The sequence below is a fragment of the Onychostoma macrolepis genome, chromosome 09 (genome assembly GCF_012432095.1).
Source record: "Onychostoma macrolepis isolate SWU-2019 chromosome 09, ASM1243209v1, whole genome shotgun sequence".
NCBI classification, from domain to species: Eukaryota; Metazoa; Chordata; class Actinopteri; order Cypriniformes; family Cyprinidae; genus Onychostoma; species Onychostoma macrolepis.
Window position 1 is genome coordinate 32,882,766 of NC_081163.1, and position 27,964 is coordinate 32,910,729.

The 27,964-nt window shown below is 37.7% G+C and overlaps 1 protein-coding gene across 2 annotated transcripts; it reads left to right on the forward strand.

The window, feature by feature from the left end:
• Positions 1 to 765: 765 nt before the first annotated feature.
• Positions 766 to 27,925, forward strand: ptprna (protein tyrosine phosphatase receptor type Na). Of its 2 annotated transcripts, none has more exons than XM_058786370.1 (23): positions 766 to 967; positions 4,785 to 4,835; positions 8,531 to 8,641; positions 10,097 to 10,190; positions 11,031 to 11,184; positions 11,277 to 11,586; positions 12,023 to 12,148; positions 12,373 to 12,404; positions 12,666 to 12,946; positions 13,534 to 13,620; positions 13,737 to 13,816; positions 13,921 to 13,985; positions 20,816 to 21,025; positions 22,005 to 22,217; positions 22,611 to 22,758; positions 23,220 to 23,293; positions 23,454 to 23,531; positions 24,361 to 24,480; positions 24,563 to 24,729; positions 26,746 to 26,799; positions 26,900 to 26,964; positions 27,043 to 27,116; positions 27,196 to 27,925. In XM_058786370.1, exons 1-23 carry the CDS (start codon positions 781 to 783, stop codon positions 27,265 to 27,267), a joined length of 2,853 nt encoding a protein of 950 aa, XP_058642353.1. In that variant the 5' UTR covers positions 766 to 780; the 3' UTR covers positions 27,268 to 27,925. The 2 variants fall into 2 exon arrangements, with proteins under 2 accessions (XP_058642353.1, XP_058642354.1); XM_058786371.1 differs by lacking the exon at positions 766 to 967 and adding an exon at positions 996 to 1,406.
• The last annotated feature ends 39 nt before the right edge of the window (positions 27,926 to 27,964 follow it).

Consider the following 27,964-nt stretch of genomic DNA (forward strand, 5'->3'; position numbering starts at 1 on the left):
AGAGAATGATTGTTCAAAATATTTTGGAGATTTTGTTGCGGAGCTAAATATTGTGCATTGCAAAATACAAATAAATATATATTGTGCATCATATGGTCACTATTTTAAACATGTATTGTAACGATCAAATGACAAAGCAATCATAGTGCATATGAGAATAATACTGCACTGACAATATCTGGACAGTTGGTGGCACCACAGCTCAGCTTAATGGGTGCATCTCCATGTAAAAATGACGTGTTTTGTTGTTACTTTCTCAATTGGTGGTAGATTATGGTGACGTATAAATAATGATGACATTGGTTTTCTTTTGACAGTGGTTTCCAATGCAAATACCCGTTTATCATATGTTTGTCAGCGGTAATCCTTAAATAGGACTTTGTGCATGTCCTTTTTTTTAAACAACAGAAACGTTGCCAAATACATCAAATGTGATATTAGTTTGTTTTCATTTTAAAATGGCCACTCAGCATACTTGCTCTGCACCTGCATACAATTGTTGCTATTTGAGACCAGCCCTTACGAAATTTAACAAATTAAAATAAAAAAAACATGTTTACTATAGTTAAACTAACTAACCATGGTTTTGCTAGACTAACCTTGTTATTTGTAGTAAGCTGTGCTTATACAAATGGTAATCAATGGTAAAAAAAAACAAAAAAAACACACTTTTGCTACAATAAAAGCATGGTTAATTCTCGTAGTGGATGTTTCATGTTAAACATTAAAGCATTTCTGTATGATTCCAAATAAAGGTGTGGCTAACATTTGTCACTGGACATGGATTTACCTCATATTCACTTGATATCAGTTCTTTCCTCAGTGAAATGTTATGTCATTTTCCCTTTCACCTCAGTCTCTTCGTGGGAGGAGGACAGCTATAACCGCAACAGAAGGAATTCATCATCTTCTGTAGTCAATGCTATAACTAACAGACAGACATCCTGCCCACTCCTTCATTTCATAGGTAAACCAGGACTCAGATGTACATAGGCTCTAGCTCTCATCCTTCATTTTGCACGCAAGACTCTTCTCAAACCTCCTGGTCTCCATATGACGTAATTGCGGGTCCCCGCCACATCGATGAAGGAAGATCGTGATTCCCGCTCCAGATCCGCACCAGAAATTCAGGACATTCGTTAATGTCTCTGTATGTTTATTACTGCCTAAAACGAAAGCCTACAGTTAATTTGTCTTACCCGTCGCGTCCATCACTTGTGCTACAAGCGTTTAGCACAAGCCTGCGGCACCGACAGACAAAATGTGGATTTAAATGCTTGACGGAGGGCGATAACACAACGCGTCGACTTCAATCCCGTGGATAGTTAATATGATGCATCCACGAGTATGGAGAGCCCTGTTTTTGATGTCCGTATTCTGCCAGCTTGGGATGGCAGGCAGATACGGTAGGTATTAATATCGCCAGAAAAGAAAGTCTTTGAAAAATAGAATGAAAATCGATTGTCAGTTTCTTTGTGCACATTGGTGCGGTTGTTTAGGCCTGTGACAATTACAATGTGGCCACATTTATTTAGATACAGTATAACAAATGCTTATACTCGTGGGCAATTTAGTGTATTTTGTGACATATGGGATCACGTTTAAGATTGTTTTTATATGGATGCTTTTTGAGAATATTTGCATATTGTGTTTGTTTCTTATTGCCATTGTGGACACTTCTCCCCCTGACCATGCATCAAAAGTATTGTAGACGTAAATTGAGTGCTTCCAGCTTTATCATGCAACTGGTGGGAAAGGAGACAAGGAGTCGTTCAGTGAAGAGCATCGTTTCAGCACCATGGAGAGGGGCAATTTTCATATTTGTTTATTTTGAAAGCAACTATCCACTTTATGTTTTATTGTAGGTTATATCATCCTCCTCTATGCAAGCATTATCTGGTTAATAGAAATACTCTTTACTCTCCATCCGTGCTCTGACCAATAGAAATCACTCTTCTCTGTATCCTTGGCGACACGTCGGCGACATTGGAGGAGTGACCCATTTGCAAATATTTATATCTACTACGTCTTATACATTTTTTAAATGATCGTAGTCTCTCGATTGCACTCTCAGTTTGTTTAATGGACAGTGGCTTCCGCGAGGTTGTTGGGATTTCATTTTTTCGTGCGTTGTTCGTGCGGTTGTGTTTACTATTGACATTTATGAATTGTATGAATTTTCATTAGCTGCCCTTTGCACAGCCTGGTTATGGCTGCTCTAAACCGGCTCAGATGCTGCTTTTAGTTCTGCGTAAATAAAGAGCAGCGCCATGAAAGCCCATTTATTTAGTTAGTTACATCTTTATTATATAGGCATAAATGTATAATATTTCTGCACTCTTCTGCATTCATCATAACATTTCCTTTCATTTTCTGAGGGCTGATGTTAATGTATATTGACAAACAGGTTTTTATTTTTTATTTTTTTAGAGTAAAGGTTGTTTCTGCTTTAGCCTGATACGAATTTACACAGACAACTTTTTTTGGATTATTTTGTGCAAATATATTGCTTATTATCTTAACATATTTAATAATAATTATTTCAGTTTGAGTTTAGATTTGCACCTGTTTGTCTGAGACTAAATTTGGCAATGGCTGGTGTTGTTCATTATGTTGTTTACAAGAATTCCGTGTGCTTTTAATCATTAATCCAGCGTGAGTAAAACACTGCCATGGTGATTTTCACTGATGTGATAAGTCATCAGTGGAAAGTGGAAATGAGAGGTTAACATCACATTCTGTTCCATTTCTAAATCAGCAGCTCACAAGTTGCTAGTGGAAATAAATAATGAGCAAACTTTACACTTCCCATTTTTTATCAAAGTAACCTGGAGTGTGTTTCAGAAATAGCTGTTTGTTAGACCTGTGTTCAGTAACCTTCACTCCTCAAAATTATTCAAAGTCCTTCAATATTTTTATTATTTTATTTTATTTATTTACTCTTTTAACACATAATAGGGCTTTTCACACTTGAAATAGTTAACCATGGATCATTCTAAATCCCGGGTAAACTGAATCATGTTTTACACTGCCCATCTACCTATAAAAATAAAAAGGCATGTCTAATCAGGTAAAATCAGGTAAAATGGGCTGCTTTCAATAAAAGGTCCAACATTTGTGACCCTGGACGACAAAACCAGTCTTAAGTGTCAATTTTTCGAAATTCAGATTTATACATAATCTGAAAGCTGAATAAATAAGCTCAATCCATTGATGTATGGTTTGTTAGGATCGGACAATATTTGGCTGAGATACAACTATTTGAAAATCTGGAATCTGAGGGTGCAAAAAAAATCGCCTTTAAAGTTGTCCAAATGAATTCTTAGCAATGCATATTACTAATCAAAAATGACGTTTTGATATATTTACAGTAGGAAATTTACAAAATATCTTCATGGAATATGATCTTTACTTAATATACTAATGATTTTTGGCATAAAAGAAAAATCTATAATTTTGACCCATGCAATGTATTTTTGGCTATTGCTACAAATATACCCCAGCGACTTAAGACTGGTTTTGTGGGCCAGGGTCACATATTAGGAATACTTTTAATTTTACGTTTAGCATACCTTCTTTGTCTTTGTGTGTTTTGGTAAGTCCTTGAATTTTGGTTTGCACTTCTGTAATGGAATCTGGCTAAACATCCTCTGGCTCAGCCTGCTACAGTAGCCACGCCCCAAACTCTCGCTATTGGCTGTGCGGAGGTATGCAAATACATAGGTTGATTGCATTCGCACCGAATGCAATGATTGGACGAACATTTCATGATTCTTTCATGGTATATAAATCAGGACCATATATATATATATATATAAATGCATATATCTTTAATCCCGGCCTGGGTGTTGTTCATTAACTGATGTTTCGCACTGTTCCTGTTTGAACATTTGTGGTTTTAAACACGATTGCCATGATTTGCGCCAGCCCTTGCTGGTTTTTCCTAAATAGACTCCTCGGACTTCAAAGGTAAAAATGAAACGGTCTCTTTATCTAAATGGTTTTCCGTCACTATTTGACATTTTCCCCCTCAAAGGCTGAAAGGACGATAATCTGGGATTAAGCGCAGTGTGAAAATCCCTAATCTGGTATATAATTTCATTTAGAATTATTTCACCAAAAGCCCAATCCTTTTTAACAGTCTAAATCTGTTTTTAGGCCACTTTATTCTCTCCAGCTTTATCAGCTTGATTCTTTATCTTTGTTTGTCCTGCTCGGTTCCCCTGACAGCAGTGCTGTTGGCCAGCCTAGCGTTTCCCACACACACACACACACACACACACACACACAAACAGACATACACACACCCATATATACACGCTCAAGCATAGTCAGGTCATGCTCGCTGGCAGTTACGTTTCCTTTTTATTTGTTCAGCTGTGTTCAGCACATGCCCAGAGCTTTCCTCCTCATTCTATCTGCCCACACAGCAGTTCTGCATTTTAGGGGAAACAAGCTACTGCAATCATAGGCCATCATAGATGAATGATTCTTGTCATTGATTCATCTTGATTCAATATTGTTTATATGCTTTCGGATTGTGTTTTTGAGCTCCCAGAGTCAGACAGTTGGAAAGACAGATTTGACACATTGGTTTATAGCTGAGATGAATGTGTCGGGTGAAGAAAAGGTCACTTAGACATCACTTGAAAACAGTCTACTATATCTCCATTGACAAAAATGCATTGAGGTTTTCAGTAGATGTCAATTTCAGTGTTTTATTATGTTTTCAACTACTCACTTGCCTTTTCCTCTTCATGTCTCTTTCTGTCTCTTGCATACAGGCTGTTTGTTTGAGAAGAGGCTGTGCTCTAGGGAGCAGTTCTGCTCTGATGGTGAGTATCACAATAGGGAGACAATATGTTGTGTAGTTCCAGTAAATCATAAATTCAGAAGCAAGGTTCTGTGTTCTGCGTCCTGTCTCTTTATTTCTTGCTCTTGATGATCTAATCGTGATTTCCGGATCATCTCTTGACACTGCTGCTCTGCTACATCCTGCTAGTGCAACGACGCAACAGGAGACACATGCACACTGCTAAATAATTTACACTGCAGGAACTTTCACTTCACTCATTTCATATTAGTCAGCAATTACAAAGATTGTGTTGGTGTACACTGTAAAAAATGACCGTGATTTTAACGGTAAAAAACTGTAAAAATGCTACAGTAAAAACATGTTAAATGGTTAACGGTAAGTTCCTGTAAAATTTACAGGGAAAAACCGTAAAACTTACGTTCCCAGAATTCCCTGCGTTGCATTTCAAATTTAGTTTGAATTTGATGTTTTTTCTTTGAAATAACTGTTTCTTCTTAGTTTTTTTTTTAATCAGATATGTTTATTAGGGTTGTATGTTACATCTAATGTTGTTAAATTAATGTTTATTGCATATTTCAGTTTAATGAGTCTCACCATGATAGTGTTTAGTGCTTGTGTGAATGACACTGTGCACTTTCTATATATGTTATTATTTAAAAGCTGCTTGTGATGGGCTTTGGTTCATCATGTGACTCTCTCATCATCACCTGCATTTGGTGGTTATCAGTGTATTTCAAAGGTACAAAACAGATTTCAGTACTTCAATAGGTTGGTATATTAACATTATATCAGTTAATGAAATTACGGCATTTAACTGTAAATTTAAGTTAAAACCTAAAATGTTGTTACCGTATTTTTTATGGTAGAATTCCGGCAACCACAGCTGCCGTTTTTTTACCGTAAATTTTACGGAGTTTTTTTTACAGTGTATACTGGAGGCAGATGTTTATGTTATTTGTGTATTTTATGTCCACATGGAAATACAATGGGTTCCAAAAGTCTGGAATATCCTTGTATTTTGCATTATTTTCCAAATATCCATTTTTTTCCCCCCCAGTAACACTTTACAATAAGGTTTCATTTGTTTAAATTAGTTTACTTGAATTAGCAATGAAAAATACTAACTAAAGCATTTACTAATCCTAGAAAATGTTAATTTCAGCATTTACTAATGCATTATTAATTTGAAAAGCTGTGTTAATATTATTTCACAGACCTGTGCAAAAACTTAACCACCAGTGAACATTTGTGTTTTTATTAACTAACGTCGACAAACAGGAATATCAAAAATCTGTATAAAATGTATTGCTCATTGTTAGTTAACATTAGTTAATGCAATAATTAATGTTAACGAATGGGACCTTAGTGTAAAGTGCTACCTTTTTTCATTACAAATGATGTAGTATAACAATTTGAATGAAACAAGTTTCAGCTGCACAAGCTTGTGTAAAACTTAATTATGTTAAACCAGTATGATTTGAAAGATTCAAAGAGCATCTTGTGCTTCCTTGAAGCACGTTATGTGCTTATTTGAATAATAACTTGAAAATACCGCAGAATCTTAAATATTTCTTCCTCGTTTTACTTCAGAATTTTTCTTTATTATTAATCCTAAGCCTTTGTGTTAATTTCCACTATTAAATATTAAAATAAACAATGTGGTCTCAGACTTGTGAGACATTGAAAGACATTCTAAATGTGTGAGTTATCAGTGCTAACTACATATTTATGTATTTTGGCTCCATCCTGCTTTTGTGTTTCAGTGCAGTTTCCTGAAAATTCCAAACTGGAATCATTCACATTCCATCTGTTATTTTGTACTCCTCTCTGGGATTTACCTGTGTACGTATCACCACAGCCATGAACCTCTAGTATTCTGTCACCTGCTCTTCTCTCTCACCACCAAGTCCCTCCCACCTCTGCTCCATGTCCCCTTGGTAACGGTGACATCATCAAGCCCATGGAAGCTGGGTGTACGCCCCCACAATCACTGATGACTCACTACCCGGTGCTTACGCACAGACTCACGTCTTTGCCGTGCATCCAAACACACTCATACGCACATACGCGCACGTATATACCCACACGGATACCTGCACATTCAAAAGAGGTTACACAAATACGAGGCGCTCATGTTCGCAATGACGGTTAGCCGGGTCTTGGGTTGCTGTACATGGTTAAGGCTTCCGTATTCCCAGTGTCATAAAATGATGGAACAGAGGTGGATAGAAAGCTGTTTTTCTTTTTTCAGTGAAAAGCAGTTCCAATCTCTTTTGTTCTGACACCTCCATGCACAAACATACTGAATGCCAGGTGTTTGTATTACCCTGAGAGACACAGTAATAAAATAGAGAAAGAGAAAAAATTAGTTATTCACCTTTTATATAAGGTACTCTGGTGGTGCTTGTACTGTTTAATTTATAAAAATTTTCTTTATATCTCACAATTCAGACTTATCTTTTCAGAATTGCAAGAAACAAAGTCTGAGATATAAATTCAGTTTTCATCCCAGTTTATATTTTTCAATTGACTATTGCATTTTTATTAGAACTCTTTTGAGTTTACTTCTTGCAATTCTGTTTTTTTCCCCCACCACTGAATAAAAAATGTAAAAAGTAATTCCAACTTTTTATCTCACAATTCTTACAATTTTTCTTGCAATTCAGACTTTGTTTCTCGGAATTCTGAGTTTATCTTACAATTCTTACAATTCTGAATTATGAGATAAAATGTCACAATTACTTTTTTATTTATTTTTTTATTCCATGGGGCAAACAAGCCATAATAAACCACAGTTAGACATTTGTTTTAAAAAATGAGATTCCAAAAGCCTTGACTTCATCCCTCATTCTGTCAAAAATAGATTCTAACAAACAATTATTCATTTTTGACGTATGTAGCTTATATGTATTTATGTGTCAGTCTATGCTTAGCCAATGTACAGTCAGCCATAAAACAACATAAAAATGCAGCAACCCGTCTGAAAAACGTCTGTTATGAATATTCATGTATGTATTATGAGAGGCAGAATATAATTTTGTGTCGTGTGTGTTACTCCTTAACTGTACGTCTTTCTTTTGCTGAAGTGATGGTGTGACATCATGCAGTTTCTCCTGTGTCACTTCTATTGCGATGTAATAATGCACTGTGTATTTGCATGCCCTAGGGAAACTGATCCATCTCCCCCATAGTGCTCTCACATCTCCATCTGTACTATAAATAGCTGTGAGTCATGTTCATGGACAGACCTGCTCTGAGATATAGAAAATGGCCGGGTTCATGTTTAGAGCTCATCTGCGTGAAGGGATCAAGGGCTTTTTTTAAACCACACAACTGGAGGTTTAGTCAGGGATGAGTCAGTGGTATGTGTGTGGGATGTGAGTGTATGAGAGTGCATGTGTGGGGTGGGTTGAATATGTTATGGGTGCTTATTAGTCAAGAAACTGGCTCATTTTCACTTATGGGTTATTTTGTCTGCGACATTTTTAATGTGCTTCGTAGTCACGCTGTATTTATGTATGAGTGTTTAAGATGTTTTATATTTAATTATTCTGATGTTGTTTATACTGACATCAGTAACTTTTTGAACATAATGTTCAGAAGACTCTTCTATTTTTTGCATCATTTACACAGAATATTATGAAAAGAGACAAATTTACAGATTTTCTCCTCAGTGTTCTAAATCTAAATGGTTTGTGTTTCTATGTGTTACAGACAAGCTCTTTGGACAGTGCCGGAGCTCCAGACATGACCAGGTTCAGTACCAGGTCTCTGTTCCTGTTCTTCAGAGACTACAGGAAGTGCTCAAAGAGCTGATGCTTCAGGGTAAACACACACACACACACACACACACACACACACACACAGACTCACTCACTCACATGGTGTCACGGTGGGGACTTTCAAATTGCCTTCTGTTGTTTTTATACTGGGCTAAGAATATTTTCTAGCCCCTACGTTAAAACATAACCACAGATTCATTAAGACATTATTTAGTTTGTTTATTAAGCTGTCTTCCTCTCTGGCCAGGCCACATAATGTTTATGATTTCAGGCTTTTTTAGGCTAACACACACACACACACACACACACACACACACATACACACGTTTACAGTGGTAATGCTATTATTTTTGTGCTTTTTATTTTTCGAAATATGAAATATGAAAAATTAGGAAATGCAAATATGATTACAAATCAATGAATAATAATCTGGATGTTATGGAATTCTGGATATTAGTAAAACACATGAGCATCAAAAATAGCCAGTGTTTTCCTGGAGCTCTAACCTGGGTAAAAAACAAGTACACTTCCATAATGTACTTAAAGTGCTCTATTTCCGCGCACTAATTTTGTACTTAATATACTAAAAATGATTCTTTAGCACTTCTTAAGATAAACTTAAGATCATCTAAGAGTACTCAACTGTGCTATTTTGAGACACCACTTGTAGTACACTTGAACCCATTTTTCATACACTAGTACACTCAAGTGTGCTACAAGTGGTAACTAAATAAATTTTTTAAATGCAAAGATAGTATGTTAAAAGTGCATTTTAGTTCATATTCATGGTGTCTCAAAATAGCACAGTTGAGTACTCTTAGATGATCTTAAGTTTATCTTAAGAAGTACTAAAGAATCAGTGTTACTCGTATTCATTGGCTAGAGCAAACATTCAAATGTAAATGTGCAAAAATGTATTTAAACAATTTGCTAACAACATAATTTTTGTTGGTTAATTTATTACATTTGACTTATTTTAAATACAAATAAAATAAAGAAAAATTTTATAATGCAAAATATATATCCATCAGGATATATTGCATTACATTACACTGATTTTATGATGGTACTGACAACAAAACTTCCCACGTTTTTAATATTTAACACTTCATTTATTTTCATAATATATTACCAGTTTTTGGAATAGAAGTACTGTCATCTGCTGCTGTATCTAATGGAGTGTGCAAGGTGTATCAAAAGTATAATATCGTATAATTTAGTATAACATCAAATGAAGTAATGAAGAAATAGATTATCCATTAGGATTAGGAGAGACTAAAGGCAAACAAGCAAAGCAATGCAGACAGGACTGAGTGTATCAGGTTTCAGACTTGTTTTCAAGACAAAGCACACGCACAATGCACGCTGACTCACTCCTGAAATAAAGACTCTGGCAAGGCACGTGCTGTGTACAGTGTAAGTACTACTGTACATACTAAGTACTGCTTTACATGTACCTGCTTACATTGTTTGTGCTTATTTGTGTGCCTGTGAACAGGATTCTCCTGGCAGGATGAAATCACCCAGCACATCATTGCAAAGGAGCTGAGCCGTATTCCTCACACACGCACACAAAAGGTCCAGAATGCACAGTGAGTACCAGGAACAAACAATGCTGTTAGTTTAAAGGAATATTATCATTTACTCACCCTTATGTTGTTCCAAACCTGTATGACTTTATTTCCTTAGTGGAATTTTTTTTTCCCTTTTGTGCAATTACAGTTAGTGGATTCTGGAGCTCAAAAGCACCATAAACGTATCATGAAAGTGCACTATATTCAAAGTTTGTTGAATTTAAATAATAGCTTTGTGAATTTTAAATTGTTAATTTTTCAGACTGTTTAAAAACTTTATCAATGTATTTGAAAAATAATTGAATCACCACTTCCGTCATGAATTTTCAAAGTAGTGTTAGCATGGCTGTCAAGATTTTCTTTAAAAAATGTTTTGAATAGGACAACAGACACTTGACAGAAAGTGATAGAGAGTCAGAAAGTACCACAAACCAGGACTCCAACTCAAGCCCGTCGGCTCCATCGGATATCAAGATTTTCATTGCATACTGACTTGCTACTGAAGGTTGTTGTGTTTCTCACACAAAGCTATTTTATGGCTTTAGAAGACTCCTTAGATGCTGTACAGTCTCGCATGTTCTGCTTATGATAAAAGTCTACAACAGTTTTATGGTACTTGAACGGTCTATTAATATGAATGAAAAAAGCGTTCTTCAGAATTTCTCCTCGTGTTACACAAGAAAAAAGAAAGTCATACAGGTTTGAAGCAGCATGAGGATGAGAAAGTCATTTTTCAACCGTTCCTTTGAGTGTGTGTTATTGCTGCTGGAAAACTTGATTTCAGAGGTCTCCCAGACCTCAGATGTTTGATCTCTTGTATTAGATTTAATGTAATTGACTGATTTTTTTTTTTTGCAGGCCGCCACAGCCTGCAGCTAAGAAGGTCTATTCCAGCTCTAACTCTGAACCTGGTCCAGCTCAGAGCTACATGGATTACATGGTGTTAGACCCCCACCAGTCCTCCTCGCTCCGGATGCAAGCCCTACCAATGGACCCATACTCATACCTACAAGTAAGACAAGTCTTTTTTTTTTTTTTAAGTAGCATAACGCAGATTTATCTTATATTTTTTAATTAATTATTTCGCTCATTGTTCCCGAACAGGAGGACATGACCCATTCTCTCCATCCTCACACCAGCATGGGATACCAGCGACCCCCCTCTCGAGCTGGAGCCCAGCAAAGAGACAGAGACCGTCAGCTCCTGGAAGATGCAGTCTCTCTCTACCTCTCCTCCTCACAACCCTCTTTCCGCCACAGGGGGGCAGCAGCCCTCCCTGCCGCCCCATACTATGAAGATCTAGATTTCCCATTGGAATATGGAGAGGACTACACCCTACAGGAACAGCCCAGCTCAGCCCAGCGCAACAATAAGAAAGTCCCTCAGGACTACAGCTCTCTTTCTGGACTTGATGGTGAGTATCCCTTTTTGGGATGCTTCAAATGTTGTGCCCTTAATAGGATGTCATAGTAAACAATTCACTATTGAAGTCTGCAAGTTTTCCCATTTGCTTTAGTTTTGAATGGATTAAAATTATATTATTGTATCTTGCTTAAACAGATGTGTTTTAAACTTGTTTGATCTCAGATTTAGAAAGCAAGTATAATAATAAAACATTTTTGCAAAACTAGGATTCCTGTTCCTAAAATAGTAGAGCTTTTGGTGCAAGTAACACCAAGGTCATGTTTTAAATCCCAGAAAATGCTTAAACTTGTAAAATGAATCCAATGTAAGTTGCTTTGGATAAATAAATGCGTATGTAGCATGTAAATATGCATTTTTTTCTGTTGCTTATGATAGTGCATGCTGATGTTTCCATTTCATCCAGCATGTTAATATTTGTGTTATAGATGATACGCTGGCACAGCTGGCCACCCTGTTAAAGAGTTTTGGGGTGGACCCACGAGACCTGAGCCCTCAGCAGATAAAAAGACTTACTTTAGTGTTACAGCTGCTACAAAACATGGAGAATGCAGGTATAGAGAGACATCACAACACACACAAATGTATTTACGTCATGCATTCAGACATGTGCATTGTCACACTGCTTGAATCATATAGAAGTCACTGCACCTAGTCTTATTGTTATGGGCCTAATAAATTTGATCAACAGCCTTAGGTCTTATGCATTCATATCATTAAGATTATTTGTGGGACAAAAGCACAATGTAATGTTTTCTCTTATCTTTGTGTTCCTCAGATCAATCCCCAGGGACAGTCACGGTAAAAGAGGTAGACGCAGAGTTGCAGTCTAATAATTCCCCTAAATGCTAAAAGAACGTAACACTTTTACCAGGATTTTTGCTTTTTAAGCATTGCTTTCAATGCATTGTTGAGTGAGTCATCTAATTATTTAAATAACGCTGCCACTTATCAGAAAGTGTAAAAAGGAGGAATTAATTAGCTGTATATTGCATTTTCAGGTAAAAAACTGAATTATTTGTACTATGTTTTTTTTTCTTTACACACAACGCTTTGTGTTTTTCTCAACAGACAATTGTAGAAGGCAGTGATAAAGTGACAGAAAAAGGAGCGAAAGCCCCCTTACCTGTTTCAGCTCTGCCCTCTACCCCAACATACCAGCGGGCCCCTACTCAGCCCCCATCCACACCGGCCCCTGCCACTGTGCCTAAGGAAGACAGTGGGAGCACTGTGGGGCCCACCCTGTCAGCCAAAGACCTGGATTTAAAAGAGAAAACCGCCAACATCTTGAAAACCGCTAAGGATGGGACAAACACCAGAGAGGAATATGGCTACATTGTCACTAATCAGAGGTAGGAGCTCCTAAAACTTTTTAAGGCAGATGCCTGATCATTTTAGACACAGTCATCCGTTTTACCAAAAACACAATTTTCTTAGTATTAGACTTAGTATTAGTATTAGTATTAGTATTATTAGATTTAGTATTAGTAATGTTTCTTTGTTTTTTTTTAAGGAAATGTTTTTTTATTGTCTGCTTTAAATATAATAAATGCAATGAAACAAAATGATGAGTATGTGTCCTATTGTTATGGGAAACATGAAAATAGCATGGAATTGTCATTAAAATGTCTTGAAGGTTTATCAGGGAAATATTTAATATTACTAAACATGAAATCTAATCTACATACCAATTTTCTATTAGAAGTAGTTGCTCCAATTGATTCTACCCGTTTTCATATTATAGAATTTAATAGAATTTGAAGGGAAACTTGTTTTTCCTCTTTGAGACCTTTGAAAAATATAGTCTGATGGGCTTTTCTGATGATTTCCTGATGTATTTGTGTTAATATAGCTGAATGTTCCTTGAAATGAATTGAATTCATTTGTGCTGAATGCTCATAATAAAACAAATGTATTTCTTCTTGTGTTTTCCCTCCAGTCCTTTAAGTCTTTATGATGGGGTGAAACTCTTAGAGACGCTGGCGGAGAGAATCCATCTCTCCACGAGCAGTTTCATCAACATTAGGTAAAGTGTGTGTGTGTGTGTGTGCGTTTGTGTTGCTGGATGGAGGGACTGATAGATTAGCGAATACAGGGTGAGAATAAAAGAAAACACGATCTCTCGGCCGTTTGTCTCTGCAGCGTGGTGGGCTCGGCCCTGACGTTCAGGATCCGACAGAACTCTCTTAATCTCAGCGCGGCAGATGTGGCCAATAAAGCCGGTGAGTGGCAAGCCTTCGTAATTTTGATGAAATGGAAAAAGAATGCGCAGGCGCTTATTGATTAACCCACACATTCACCGACATTTATTGTCTATGCATTGCAGTTGCTGAGAAGAAGTTCCTCGAGGGAGAGACAGGAATGAAAATCATCCAGACCGGAGTGGGAGAGGTACGCCTATCCCATTTTTTACGTCCTCCAACCGCAAACCGTGAAACCCACACGTTCTCGGTGATCAGCAGGTCTATAGATTAGCGATTATGAGAACCGGTTGGTATAATGAGCCACTCTCTCTTGTCAATCAGCGACAGAATTGGCCACACAGGTCATTATTCTCTATATAACCACCCTCATCAACCAAACAGGGAACGTTCTCATTGAAATTCATAGATTCTACAGTTTTGTCCATCTATTATGTACAGATCACGTAGTGAGATATAATTCCGGCTTCTCATGAATCACTCTGGCGTTTAATACTGAACCGAACAAGGAAGGCATTCGAAACGAACAGTTTTTGAAATCTCGAACTGTCCCCACTGTACCGTTCCCGCGTCTCAAATCCTCCTGCGTTTTTTCCCCGCTGTGCCTCATTTCTCATTTCTCTCCCTCCCTCATTCTTTCTCTTCTTGTCCCATGCCATTCTCCCCTCTGCCATTCTTTTGGCCCTTCTCTTTTTGTTACCTCTGCCTTTGACCCCTCCCCATCCTTTTCTCCCTCGCTCCCCCACTTTCTTGGGTGGCTTTTGTGCTCGGTGCATATTGAGGCGTTCTGCTCTCCCTCGCTCGCTCCCCTTTCACTTTGTACAGCTGTTGCAGGCCCTTGAATGCAGAATAATGTCTTTTGTTGCATCCGGCTGCTCATATTTTTAATTATTCTTTCTTGTTCTATTGTGGGCTGTGACACTTTCTTTGCTGTGAAGTGCACGGCGTATGAGTGAGCGAGCGAGCGAGCGAGTGAGTGTGCGCGCGCTCTCCCTGTCCTTTATCTTATAATTTTCTCTCTCTGCCTCAGTAATGAGACCTGCTTGCACCTGACTGTTTTTTGTCCGCCTTTTATGGGGATAAATGCTTTTCTGTTTAGGCTGTTTTGTCTCTGTGCTTCTTTCTCTCTCTGAGTCTCTTTCTTTACTTCTTTAATGAATTAAAGTTTTTACGGCCCACAGTGACATACCTAGCAATGCCCTTTCAGCACTCCCACCGAGATTGCGCTGAAATCTTATTAAAGGGGATAATTCACCCAAAAATTAAAATGATGTCTACTCACCCTTTTAAAGAACGTTGGTGACCAAACAGTTGCTGGTCCCCATTGGCTTCCGTAGTATTTTTTCCATACTATGGAAGTCAATGGGGACCAGCAGCTGTTTTCTTTTGCGTTTCAACAGAAGAAAGAAATTTATACAGTTTTGAGGGTGATTTAAATGATGACCGAATTGAACTATTACTTTAAGGAATAAACATATTCAGATGTACCCTAGGGGTTTTATATTTATTGGATGACACATCCTGAAAATCCTTTTCAGCTTAAAATGTAATATATCCAGTTTAAAGCATATTTGTCAATTTAAACGCTTATTATTCTATAAATCTTTGGCAGGGTCCGTTACCCGTATTGTCCTCATCTTGTGCGATCTCATATATCTTCTGTTGTACGGTTATTCCAGATGTGAAGGCTCGGTGTTTGTGTCCTTGCCAAACCATATTACTTACAAACCCCTTTTTGGGCCCATGGCACTTTTCTTACACCCCATTCGTTGCACCCCCTCCTGCTCCTGTTGCTTTCGGCCCATTTTTTTCCCTCCTCTCTCTCTCTCTCTCTCTCTCTCACACGAACGACCTATCCAGGGCATCAATACCACCCCCCACCCCACCATTTCACCATCAGCAACATGTGGAGCTGTCTCTAAGGCAACGACGTTTGATGTGACAAGTGGCGGCATTGGTTGAATGGGGCTGAGAGGCAGCGAGGCCTTCATACGAGTCGGACACAGCTCTCGGGGAGGCACATTCTCTCTTTCCCCTCCCTTTTCTTGTCCTTCCCATTTATTTTCACTCATTTACCTTTTCGCTCCGGCACTAAACGTATGCCACTCTTTCCCTCCGTTTTGGTTTCTCGGCTCTGAAACGTTAAGGGCTACTTTGAAGCGCTTGTTTGATGCTTTGATTAAGTTATCTGACCGGGGATGCTTGGACTGTGAGGAGACTTGAAAATGTGAGATTGAAGACGGTCCTGCTCGTGATGTTGTGGTGCGTGTGAGGTAAAGAGGTCTGAGCGTCTGGAGAGCACACGAGATGTGTGCCGGTGAGTTCTGTTTCATACTAGATCTACTGATTCTGTTGGCCTTTATGTAGGATTTAAATGCTGAGATGTGTATTTATTTGGTTGGATGTTATTCTGATGGTTGTGCTTGACATCATGATATATTTTCCTTATGAATAATGGAAAAAAGTGTGTGCATATAGACATAAGCTACTTATCGCTTTAATAGTCGATCAACATACTGATGCCATTAATCATGTGTCCTGTTTTTTCAGATTTAATTTAGTGAACATTTGTCTATGTGTATATATATATATATATATATATATGTGCGTGTGTGTGTATATATAATAGATTTTTCAAAATATATTCCTTTTCTCACATGTATTAGTTTTTAAAGGAAGGTACAAACTATATTACATTCAAAAATGATCACAGCTCGAAAATGTTGTTTTGCTTAACATTTTTTTCTGTTTTGCACACTCACACACTTGAATTATAATATCAGTTAACAACTGTGGCAGAGTTGTGAATAATGCTGTATTTAACGTGGAAATCTGAAGTATATATTGTAGGCTTTATCAGTTCTGTAAATATGTCTAAAACAAATGTACCATGACCATTCAAACTTCTACATCCTAGTTAATATACAACACTAAACTAGAATAAAAAATATTTTTCTCTCTCCAGTTTCAAAATAAACGGTCATAATACATTATGATTATTATCAACTGAATTGTCTGCATATACAAACTAAATCTAAACTTTTTATGCAAATATTTATTCAAAAACGTAAAATATTTGTAAGTTTTTACATTTGACTTTTTTTCGCATCTGTATCATATCAACATATCTTACCATAATAACAACTAAAATATAGATTATCTTTAAATGTGCCTACTATTTGGTAATATTTAATTTAATATTTCACTAGAAATTAAAACTAAAATAACAATTATCCACATGCATTTGATCTCAGTTCACATCTTCAGCTTGGCACACACACACAAATGCGCATGCCATGTGCTGCATGCGTAAGCTATATGTGCGTTTGATGAAATATTTTTGTTAAATGCTGTTTTTAAGAATTGTGTGCTATCTTGAATAGTGATGTCAGGTGGACCGGTTGCTGTGGTAACAGGGCAGAGCAGGCTGGATGAGTGAGATGATGTAATCCGTTTGTAGTCATTGCAGGTGCACCCAAGTTCATACTATTTCTCTTGGTTTCGTGTACTAATTAGATATATTGAAAGGTCGTAAAAAAAAATTATTGGCTAATAAATATATCATTAAGCGACTGGAATTAAGTGGATGTTCATTTTTCATGTTGGCTTGAAATGCATTTCATTGCTTACCCTTATAGTGTGGGATAATTTTCTTTTAATTGTTTTCTAGTTTCCATCTAGAGTGAACGGTTATGCTATTTCAAATATTATTTATAAAAAAACAGCTGGTGGGAATGTATTGAAAGATGCAAGAGGGAGAAAAATCATCCATTATAAACAACTCCCTAAAGGTTTTTTTTTTTTTCTTAGAGGAAACTTAATGAAAACCACACACCTTCTGCTGTGCAATATAAAGGCAACGAGACAACGGCGGTGATGGGAATTCTGACGAGTCATAGTCTGAACGCCTCTATCAGATAACAGCAGAGTCCTGCTGAATTGTGAAATCAATTCACAGCGAGTGAATGGAGCAGAAGATACATAATGGGACAGACGGACTGATGAAATCTTAGATCACCGAGAGCCTCGGAGATGATCGGTGCTCCATTTCTGACTCGGACGTCTCGGGCCGTGCCTGAATTGCCTATTGTGATTCAGAGTGCGAAGCTCTTGGTGATCTTTGCCCTCGGGATCATCCAAAACAAACACACGCACACACAGCCATACGTGTGTGTTCGTGTGTGTGTGTGTGTGTGTGTATCTCCTTTTTCTGTGGCTGAGGTCAAAGGGCTCGGGGGTCATGGGGAACGGCAGAGGGGTCCTGGGACCCTGAATCCGATTTTCCCGCTTCTTGAGGAACAGATGTTTGAATTATGCTTCCTCGGCCAACAGCTTATTGTGATTCAAATGCACATTAGTATTCGTAGCGACATGTAGAGCATGTGCTGAACTGTGCGTTACGTCGTGAGGTTATTCCTCACGTATCACCCCTTTTTACCCCTCCTGCGCAGAGTTTTACTCTCTCGTTCCCTGTAACCATGCTTTCTCTCCTTGTGATCAGTTGCCTTCTCTCCCGCTTTCTCTCTGCCTCCTCATTTCTCCGCCTGCCCCTCTCAGACCTTGGGGGGCCTTTGTCCTCTTGTCCTAAACCAGCTCATTTTTCCTGCCTGCTCCCGTGCTCCATTCTAAGAGCCTGTCAGTCTTCCTTTCGGGGCCTCTCTAGAGTAGCAGGTGAGGCGCCCCGCACCCTTTATCTCCTCCCCCATTGTCCTTCCGTCCAGTCGCGCACCCTTGCTTCGACGCCGCCGCCCCCTCCCTCCCTCCTTCAATCTCTCCTGCGGAACATTCTTCTAGCTTTTCAGGAGAAAAGGCCGAATTTGAGTGGGAACAAGAGGGACAGAATGAACGTGTGAGGAGAGAGGGAGAGTGGGTGTGAGGAGGACAGGGAGCGAGGGGGAAAATGGTTGATGAATTTCGAGAAAGGACCGAAAAGAAGGGAAAGCGTCCTGACCTCTTTGTGGTCAGACTTAAGTGCTCTTTCACTCAATCTTTTTCTTTTGCAAGCTCAGCTCTAACGGCTGCCTGTGCGCTGCAGAGATGGTGGTGAGGTGTCAGCCTGAAGGTCTGTTCCACTTTCTCAGAAAAAAAACAGCGGGTGCCTGAGCGAAAATTATAGCCGGTGTAAGAATAGGTTGTTAAAACTTGTTGCATTCTTTCCTGTTTTATTTCGCATGGTGAGATTGGTTTTTAGTTTACAACTTTATTAATACCTCAAGGGACAGTTAGTCTTTTGAGAATGTTTGTGGAAAAGTAAAAATCAATGTGTGTAAAGTTCCGTCATTTATAAAAAAAATCATTTCATTTCAGAAGATTGCGTTCAGTTGTATTCAGTCAGTTTGCAACCACAAAATTGTTATTTCATTAAAGTCATTAAAATATTATTAAATATTGAGGATTGTACACTAAATTAAAAGAATTCTTTAATCAGCTTTGGTTGATGCAAGAGCCATATAGTTTAAGTGAAACCATCAAAATATTATTAAATATTAAGCATTATGCACTAAATTAAAATAAAATAATTATTTGATCAGCTTTAGTAGACACGAGAGGCATATAATTTCATTAAATGCAGGAATTAAAATGATTTAATTGAAATAAATGAATTAAAAGTTCTGCTCTTTTTGTTGTAGTCCTCTATACTTTTTTCAGAAATATTTTCATGCCAAATATTAATTGATATTCTGGACGCAAGTAATATTAACTTTGGTTATTAATGAAAATTTTGACATAAATATAAGCATAAAATAAACTACAGCTTCAGTAGGACTTCAAGATAATTCAAAATACATGATCACACGACTGCACTTGCTCATATAAATGTACACTTGATTTATTTATTTTGATCATCATTGATTTTGTATTATACTGATTATTGATTTAAGTATTTTTAATGATCTTGCAGTCCTACAGAAGCTGTAGTGTATTTTATATTACCACTTCAAGATAAGTATAAATGTATAATAGTCATTAATGATACATATACCTGAGCATGTGCAGTTGTGTGATTATGTATTTTTAATCATCCTAAAATCCTACAGAGGCTGTACTTTACACTTTTTTTATACAAATGTAGTCATTAATGACATAAATCAAGCATACATTTACTTGAGCAAGTGTAGTTGTGCGTTTATGTATTTAAGTCTTACAGAGACTAATTTATTTTAGTACAGAGGATATTTTCTCTAATTTGAATAACAGGAGTAAAATATTTAACATTATCCTATACTTTAACACATAAAGATACCAAAATAATAACACCCAAAGATTAGAATGATTAGATTAGAATGCAGATGGATTAAAAAGATGCCAGTGGCAGTAAGTATTACGTTCTAAGGTGGTGTCTGCAGATAACACCACATATTATTCAGTGTAATAATGTAGGCGTATTGACAATAGCATATTTCCTCTGCTCTCCTCTCATTTCCTTTGCTCACCGTGATGGCCATGGATTACATTGAGCATTCCGTTGTTGCCATGGTAGCGCTACGGCCTGTTCTCCCCTGCTGAGGCTCCCAGACACCATGGCAACACCAACAGGCAGGGGTTGGAGACACGGGACGGCGGCCGCATGACATCAGCAGTCATTGCATCCGTGCATTTACTCGTTCTCGAGGCGCTATAAGTGCAGAAGAGCGAGGATGAAATAACACTCAATGAGAGTGTGCGAGTGATTGACCCTGCATTGTGTGGGGGGTTTCCTTAATTGTTTACTTGCTGGTAATTATTCAGTGGAGCGGGCGGGTCACTGACTTCCTCTAATTATTTCAGGGTGGCACGTGGCTGTGCGTGTGCGTCTGGGTTGCCAGGGTAATTAGTAGTCGATGATGACATCCGACTTGTTTACACAAACAGAGAGAGAGACAAAAGAGGGACGAGAGAGTGTAGGGAAGACAGAGAGACCACACAAACGCTCCGCGATGAAAGCCATCTCTGAAATGTTTCCTTGCATTTTGTTTTTCCTTGATTCTTCATATGATGTTGTCTCACGTTTGCTGTATTTCTCTTTTTCTCTCTTTGTAGAGGAGCGAGGGGCGTGGTTTGCCCCAGGCCACACGGGTTGGGGAGGGTTCGCGTGGGGTCGTCCTCACAATGGTGGCCATGGCTTGTGTGGGCACAGTGTTGTTGGTCGCCCTCGCGATTGCCTGTCTCCGACACCACGCCCGTCAGTTAGCCTCGGGCAAACTGGGTCTGGGACCAGAAGCCGGTGCGGAAACCCACTTTGATTACCAGGTACAATGTTAAACACACACAAATACAGAGAGAGAAAGATACAGAATGACTGAAAGATATTTACTGTATCGTCCGAAAAGGAAAATGTAGTCAGAGGAATAAAAATGATATAGTGAAAAATATAAGGTGCCTGAAATATTGCATATTAAATAAAATCATATCACCACCTTTTTAAGAGCCTGAAATGCCTTTGGGGTGTTTTGTTTGCTGCATTCAGTGAACACTAAAAACAGCAATATTTTGAGATATTATTACAATGTAAAACAACTGTTTTTATTTGAATATATTTTAAAATGCAATTTATTCCTGTGATGCAATGCTGAATTTTCAGACATTACGCTAGTCTTCAGTGTCACATGATCCTTCAGAAATCATTCTAATATGTTGATTTGCTGCTGAAAAAACATGAATTATCATTGATGTTGAAAACAGTTGTGCCACTTTTAATTTTTTTTAAGTTTTTGTTTTATGAATTAAAAATTCAAAAGAACAGCATTTATGAAATCTTAGTAACACTTTAGTATAGGGACCAATTCTCACTATTTGTTCATTAGCATGCCTATTTTTAACATATTGGCTGTTTATTAGTACTTCCAAAGCACATATTCTGCATGATCATATTCTACATCCCTAATCCAACCCAAAACCTAAACTTAACAGCTACCTTACTAACTATTAATAAGCAGCAAATTAGGAGTTTATTGAGGCAATCAGAGTTAATGGTTTGTTAATAGTGAGAATTGGACCTTAAAATAAAGTGTGACCAAAATTTTTAGTAACATGTCTTTACTGTCATTTTTGATCAATTTAATCCATTCTAATCAGGTGTAACTGCCATATAATCAACACTGTAATTGCATTTAAATTCATTTGATGTTGAGTATTACTGTACATTAACGGTGATGATTATGGATCTGAAAATGTAATTTGAAACATTAATGCTCAGTCAGTAATGATAAGGTTTCCCTGTGTCTCTCAGGAGCTGTGTCGCCAGCACATGGCAGCCAAGTCATCGTTCACCCGTCCGGAGCCAGGCGGTCGACGGGGGACCGACACATCTCGAGTCAGCAGTGTGTCGTCTCAGTTCAGCGATGGACCGCAGCACAGTCCCAGCTCTCACAGCAGCACACCGTCCTGGAGCGAAGAGCCGGCACAGTCCAACATGGACATCTCCACTGGACACATGATACTGGTACACAGCTACAAATTATAATTCAGACTTCACATTGCTAGCAATATACTGCATCTTTCTACGTGCTATAAAAAGTGAGAATCGTACTCTAATTAACAGGAATTATTGCACTACAATTTCTGAGTGTTCAGCACATAACAGTAAATAGGTTGCAGTACCTGCTTGCACAAACCAAATCTATATTTAAACTTGCACAAAAAAACTGCAGCTAATTTAAGGAAAGAAGTTTGGAGTTTTGTATCTTCTTGGCTTACACAAGTCAGTTCTGAGGCTTAAGTTGTGCCCTGAACTCTGATGTGGAATCATATCAAGTTGTTTATTAATTACATAGAAGCAAAATAGGCATTTCATGAGCAGTCAGTGGAATGCCTCAAATCCATTTCTGTTGTTCAGGCGTATATGGAGGACCATCTTAGGAATAAGGACCGATTGCAGAAGGAGTGGGAGGCTCTGTGTTCGTACCAGGCTGAACCGAGCTCGGTCTCTATCGCCCAGTCGGAAAGCAACATGGAGAAGAACCGCTATCCTGACTTTGTGCCCTGTAAGAGCAGTGTGCCTTTTTAAAAAAGCATTTATTTCAATGATCTCATCCATTTACATTCTAGTCAAATTTATTTAAAAGAAATTAAACACTTTTATTCAGCAAGGACACATTAAATTGACTAAAAGTAAAAGTAGAGACATTTATAATGTCTAAAGATTTCTATTTCAAATCATTTCTGTTCTTTTGAACTTCTATTCATCAAAGAATCCTGAAAAAAATGTATCACAGTTTCCATAGAAATATTAAGCTGGAACAAGCTGACAATATTTTTTTTTGAGCAGAGCAGCAATTTTTTTGATCAAATCAATTAGCACGAATAAGAGACTTCTTTTGAAAAATAGTGCACACTGGCAAGAAAGGCATCATATATCTGGAAAATACAAATATTGGTATACCAAAATGAGTTAAATATATACATTTTAGTTTTCAGTATGTTTAATTAAAACATTCTGTTTTAGATGACCATTCGAGAGTGAAACTAAAGGCAGAGGTCAACCCCTCCAAAGAGGACTACATAAATGCCAGCACTATAGTAAGAAATGACAATCTTTATTCCACTATAGAACAAGGTTTTTGCTTCTAGCACTAATATGTGTGCTGGATAAGTAAATGAATGTTTGTTTCTCTATAAACAAATGTAAATGTGATCATGTCACAGGAAAGGATCTTCATTTTACTATCTTTACCTGTAGATTGATCATGATCCACGTTTACCTGCTTATATTGCAACTCAAGGACCTTTACCACACACTGTTGCGGATTTCTGGCAGGTAAGGTGCACATGTTGAGAATAATGATGAAATTTTAAAAGTGCACCGATTATGGGTAATGAAAGGTTCATATTTTGGTTTTGGGAGTCCCCAACAACAGGTTGACATGCATGCAAGGTCAAAAAACACTTTCATTGTCTTATAATATGCATTTCTTTTTACCTTATTTGCTCAACGTCTCTCAAACGATTCGCTCAGCGATTCATTTTTCCAAACCCCTCCTTTGTGTGATGCTAATTTGCGGTTATTGGTCTCATTTTCATGTCATCTCGCCTGTAATGTCTGATAAAGCAGAGTTTGTGAGTGCAGTGCTGCTTTGTGTACAGCGTTACCAGGGAAACCGCTATTTTTAACTCCCCAAAAGCGGCACCTAGTGGCAAAGAACGAATTTGCATTTTCATTCAGACCAAAGCTGAAAGACCAACAAGTGGATGGGCAATATGCTAATGTTTCATGTTGACTTCAACTTGGGATTCGTTTTAAAAACGACTCGTTTCAATGATTCAGAGTCGACTCTTTCTTTTGAGAGACAATAACTTTATACACGGTGCACTTTCAGATTTAAAACTCTGCAGGATGTTTTCATTCACTTAGAGCTGTGTTACACACTGCATGAAAGGTAATTTACAAAAATACATAATAGGGGCACTTTAAGTCTTTTTTAAATATTCAGAAAATAAAATATGAAATTCCCAAATATAATTTGATCACTAAATGGTTATAAATTGAATAATAGCATAACGCTAAAATAGCTTAGATTAAATTAATATGCATCTCCTATATAAGTGATTCTTTGTGTACTGACCCCGTGTTTTGGTGCATATGTTAGATGGTATGGGAGAACGGCTGTACTGTAATAGTGATGATGACCGCTCTAGTGGAGGAAGGAGAGAAACAATGTGAACGTTACTGGCCTGATGAAGGATCATCCTTATACAACATCTATGAGGTGAGAAGCATTCAGTTTAATTGCCCTGAAAGTCCCTTGTGGCTTTCACTCTTTACCACCTATTTGTTCTTGTATGTCTCAGGTGAATCTTGTGTCCGAACATATCTGGTGTAAAGACTTCTTGGTTCGTAGTTTCTACCTGAAGAACGTTCAGACTCAAGAGACGCGCACTCTGACCCAGTTTCATTTGCTGAGCTGGCCTGCACAAGGCATTCCCTCCTCCACACGCCCCCTGTTGGACTTCCGCAGGTACTGCCACAACCCAACACCAACTCCTGTTCTCATAGGACTACAAACAGATTACACACACATCAGGTAGTAGCTCCTCAAAAGCTTCAGGCGAGGAAATAATTGACAACACAGTAATAGCAAAACAAATTTACTAAAAGATAATAGTTTGCAAATGATTTTCAAGTAATACTGTCAAAATAAAAAAATTTTGTCACAGTATGTTCTCATTAATAACATAATGCTAAATTCATGTGACAATGTTTGCAACCGGTCTTAAAATTGATAAAACTGGTGCAAATGATTTTCAAGTAATACTGTCCAATTGCAGCACTAATGGATAAGATTGCAGAGGGAGGCAGCATCTTTTTTTGCCTCCCTTGTGCTTAATATGTTAGAGATAGAGATATGACAAATTTCACAACTGGTCTTAAAATTGGTAAAACCGGTGGGAAATGATGGTTTAATTAAAGAATAAAGAACATTTCCACTTTGTCACATCCGAATTGATATTGAACGCAAAATTAACTGTGATTGAGACAATTTTTAGTGAGCGCTCTGTTAAATTAAAGGTGCACCTGTGAATGTCTGAAGATTTGTTAAATTAATAAAAATAGCCAAAAAACAGCTAGAAACAAATAAAAGTGCTTGTTACTGTCATTCCAAAATATGTATGCCACGTTTTTTAAAACTGCATAAATAATATATTTAATTGTATAATAGTATATGTTGTTGATAAAAACATACAAAATGTTTCTTGATGATAGTGTAAGGTAAAAAAGGGTTTAAATGCATGAAAAATGCAAGTAATGAGTAAACATAATATTTAAAAGCATATTTAACAATATCCAAAAAATTAAATAAAAATAACTAAAAGTATGTTAATAAAAACATGTTTGGTTACACTTTATTTTAAGGTGTCCTTGTTAGTGTAATTATACATTTAAGTACTGAGTAATATTAATTAACTACATGTACTTACTGTATGGTTAGGGGTACTTGCATGTAATTAGGTGTAATTTATTGTTATTATAATAGTAAGTACATGTAACAAGGACACCTTAAAATAAAGTGTTACCTAATGTTTCTTCTTGTTCTTGATAACTGGAAGGTAAAATATGTTCCACATGGCTTTGACTCAGAAACTAAACAAATTCTTAAAATGATCATTATTTAAATGATCAAATAAACATTAAAACTCAATTTAGACACACACATACGTTTGTTTTTGTGAAAAGTGGGGACATCCCATAGTCGTAATGGTTTTTATACTGTACAAACTGTATGTGTTATTGTCCTACACCAACCCTACACCTAACCCTACCCCTTACATGAAACTTTCTGCTATTTCAGATTTTCAATACACTCCATTCTGTGTGATTTAGAAGCGTTTTGAAAAGTGGGGGCATGGGGTAATGTCCTGAAAAGTCACCTTCGCCTTGTAATACCTGTCATACCCTTGTCATTATACAAATTTATGTCCTCATTTGTCACAAAAACCTCTTTGCAAATACTCTCCCTACTGTTTTTACTCACCCTAACACGAGGATCTGCTTCACACTTGGGATTCCCTAAATATCTGTGGATGTTTTCTTTACCTTAAAGTCCGGTCCTTCCAACGCTCCTCTCCCTTGAATGCATTTCCCCGTTTGTGCTGGACACGGGCTCTGCTCTACCCCCTGCCTTTCTCTCCTCCTCCTCCCACCGTCACTCTCTCTGTCTCTGATGGAGATCGGTAGGTCCCTGGACGTAGCACACCTCCCAGTGTCATTTTTGTGATTTGCAGCTAGTAGTCTGGGTCCAGTTGCATAGTCACAAAAATGATCATTGGTAGGTGTGAGTGCAGCAGGAGCGAGGCTTAACGGATGCTCCATCTCCTCTCTCCCCCTTCCTTCCCCAGCCTCACGCGTCGCTCACTTCCTCTTTGTCGACAGAAGAATGATTGTAGGGTTGGACAAATCGACCGTTACGCTCCTTATAACATGCATAGTTTTTAATTTCCCTTCTCTCTTCTATCCTCCCTTTTCTTTTTTTTAGAAAAGTAAACAAGTGCTACAGAGGACGCTCATGCCCAATCATTGTGCACTGCAGGTAAACGGCTACAATGAGTCTCAGGTTCACAATATGGGCATTTTTTATTACTGTTATCATTGAAAATGAATGATTTAAATTGCTTTCCTGTTTCACACAGTGATGGAACTAGCAGAACCGGCACCTACATTCTTATTGACATGGTACTTAACCGCATGGCGAAAGGTAAGCACCTCGTTTCTCTATCTAGCCGTTTCATTTCATGTACGCGCTGTATGCTCATAGGTTGTTTGTCTGTTTTAGGCGTGAAGGAGATTGACATTGCCGCCACACTGGAGCACATTCGTGACCAGAGACCAAGTATGGTACGCACTAAGGTACGTACAAAGTGCTTTCCCAGCATGTAATTGTTAATGTTATAGTGAATTTACAAACTAAGCTTGATTGTTTCTTCAGGACCAGTTTGAGTTCGCCCTGACAGCTGTGGCAGAAGAAGTGAATGCCATTCTGAAAGCCCTTCCTCAGTGAGCAACATCCCACTGTGTCACTATTACATCTTTTTCACTTACACTCACCCCTTTTCATGCACCTCACTCACTTTCACAAGTCAGAAATGAATATTGTCACTCTTTAAAAGACTATGAAAGCTTTCCAATGCTGGAAACACTTTGCAGGGGCCAAATGCTTCAGTCCTAATTGAGTTTCAGGGAGAAACGGTGGTTTTAAGCATCAGATTTAAAGTGTCCTAATTTCTGTAAATTGACAGTATAATGTTGTCTTTTTTATAAATATATATACATATAATGTTTGATGTTGAAAAATGCAGATTTTGTTCTTAAAATGCTCTCTTTATCATGGCCAAAAATGCAATTCATGTATCAGATGTGGAAATGACAAAAGAAACCACCACGTCTCATGCAGTCAAACATGAGATCATATATGCACAGTCATGTCTGAACGCTGAATTCGTTGGAATGTACCTGAAAGGTTCCCGTCAAATATTCAGTGCTTTCACATCTGTAATGTCTAGTGCCACCTTTACGTCGTGTGATCACTGTAAATAATTAACTGAGAGCTCTGTTTATTCCTGTAGCAAATGTGTAGAAAATTATCAAAAAAAGAAGTATATAGACTATAATTTTTAAATGGTTCTGAATTAAATGTGAATATGTGTAGCAGCACTGCTTTATTGTGTGTGGCTTCTCTTTCATTATGAGCATGCAAC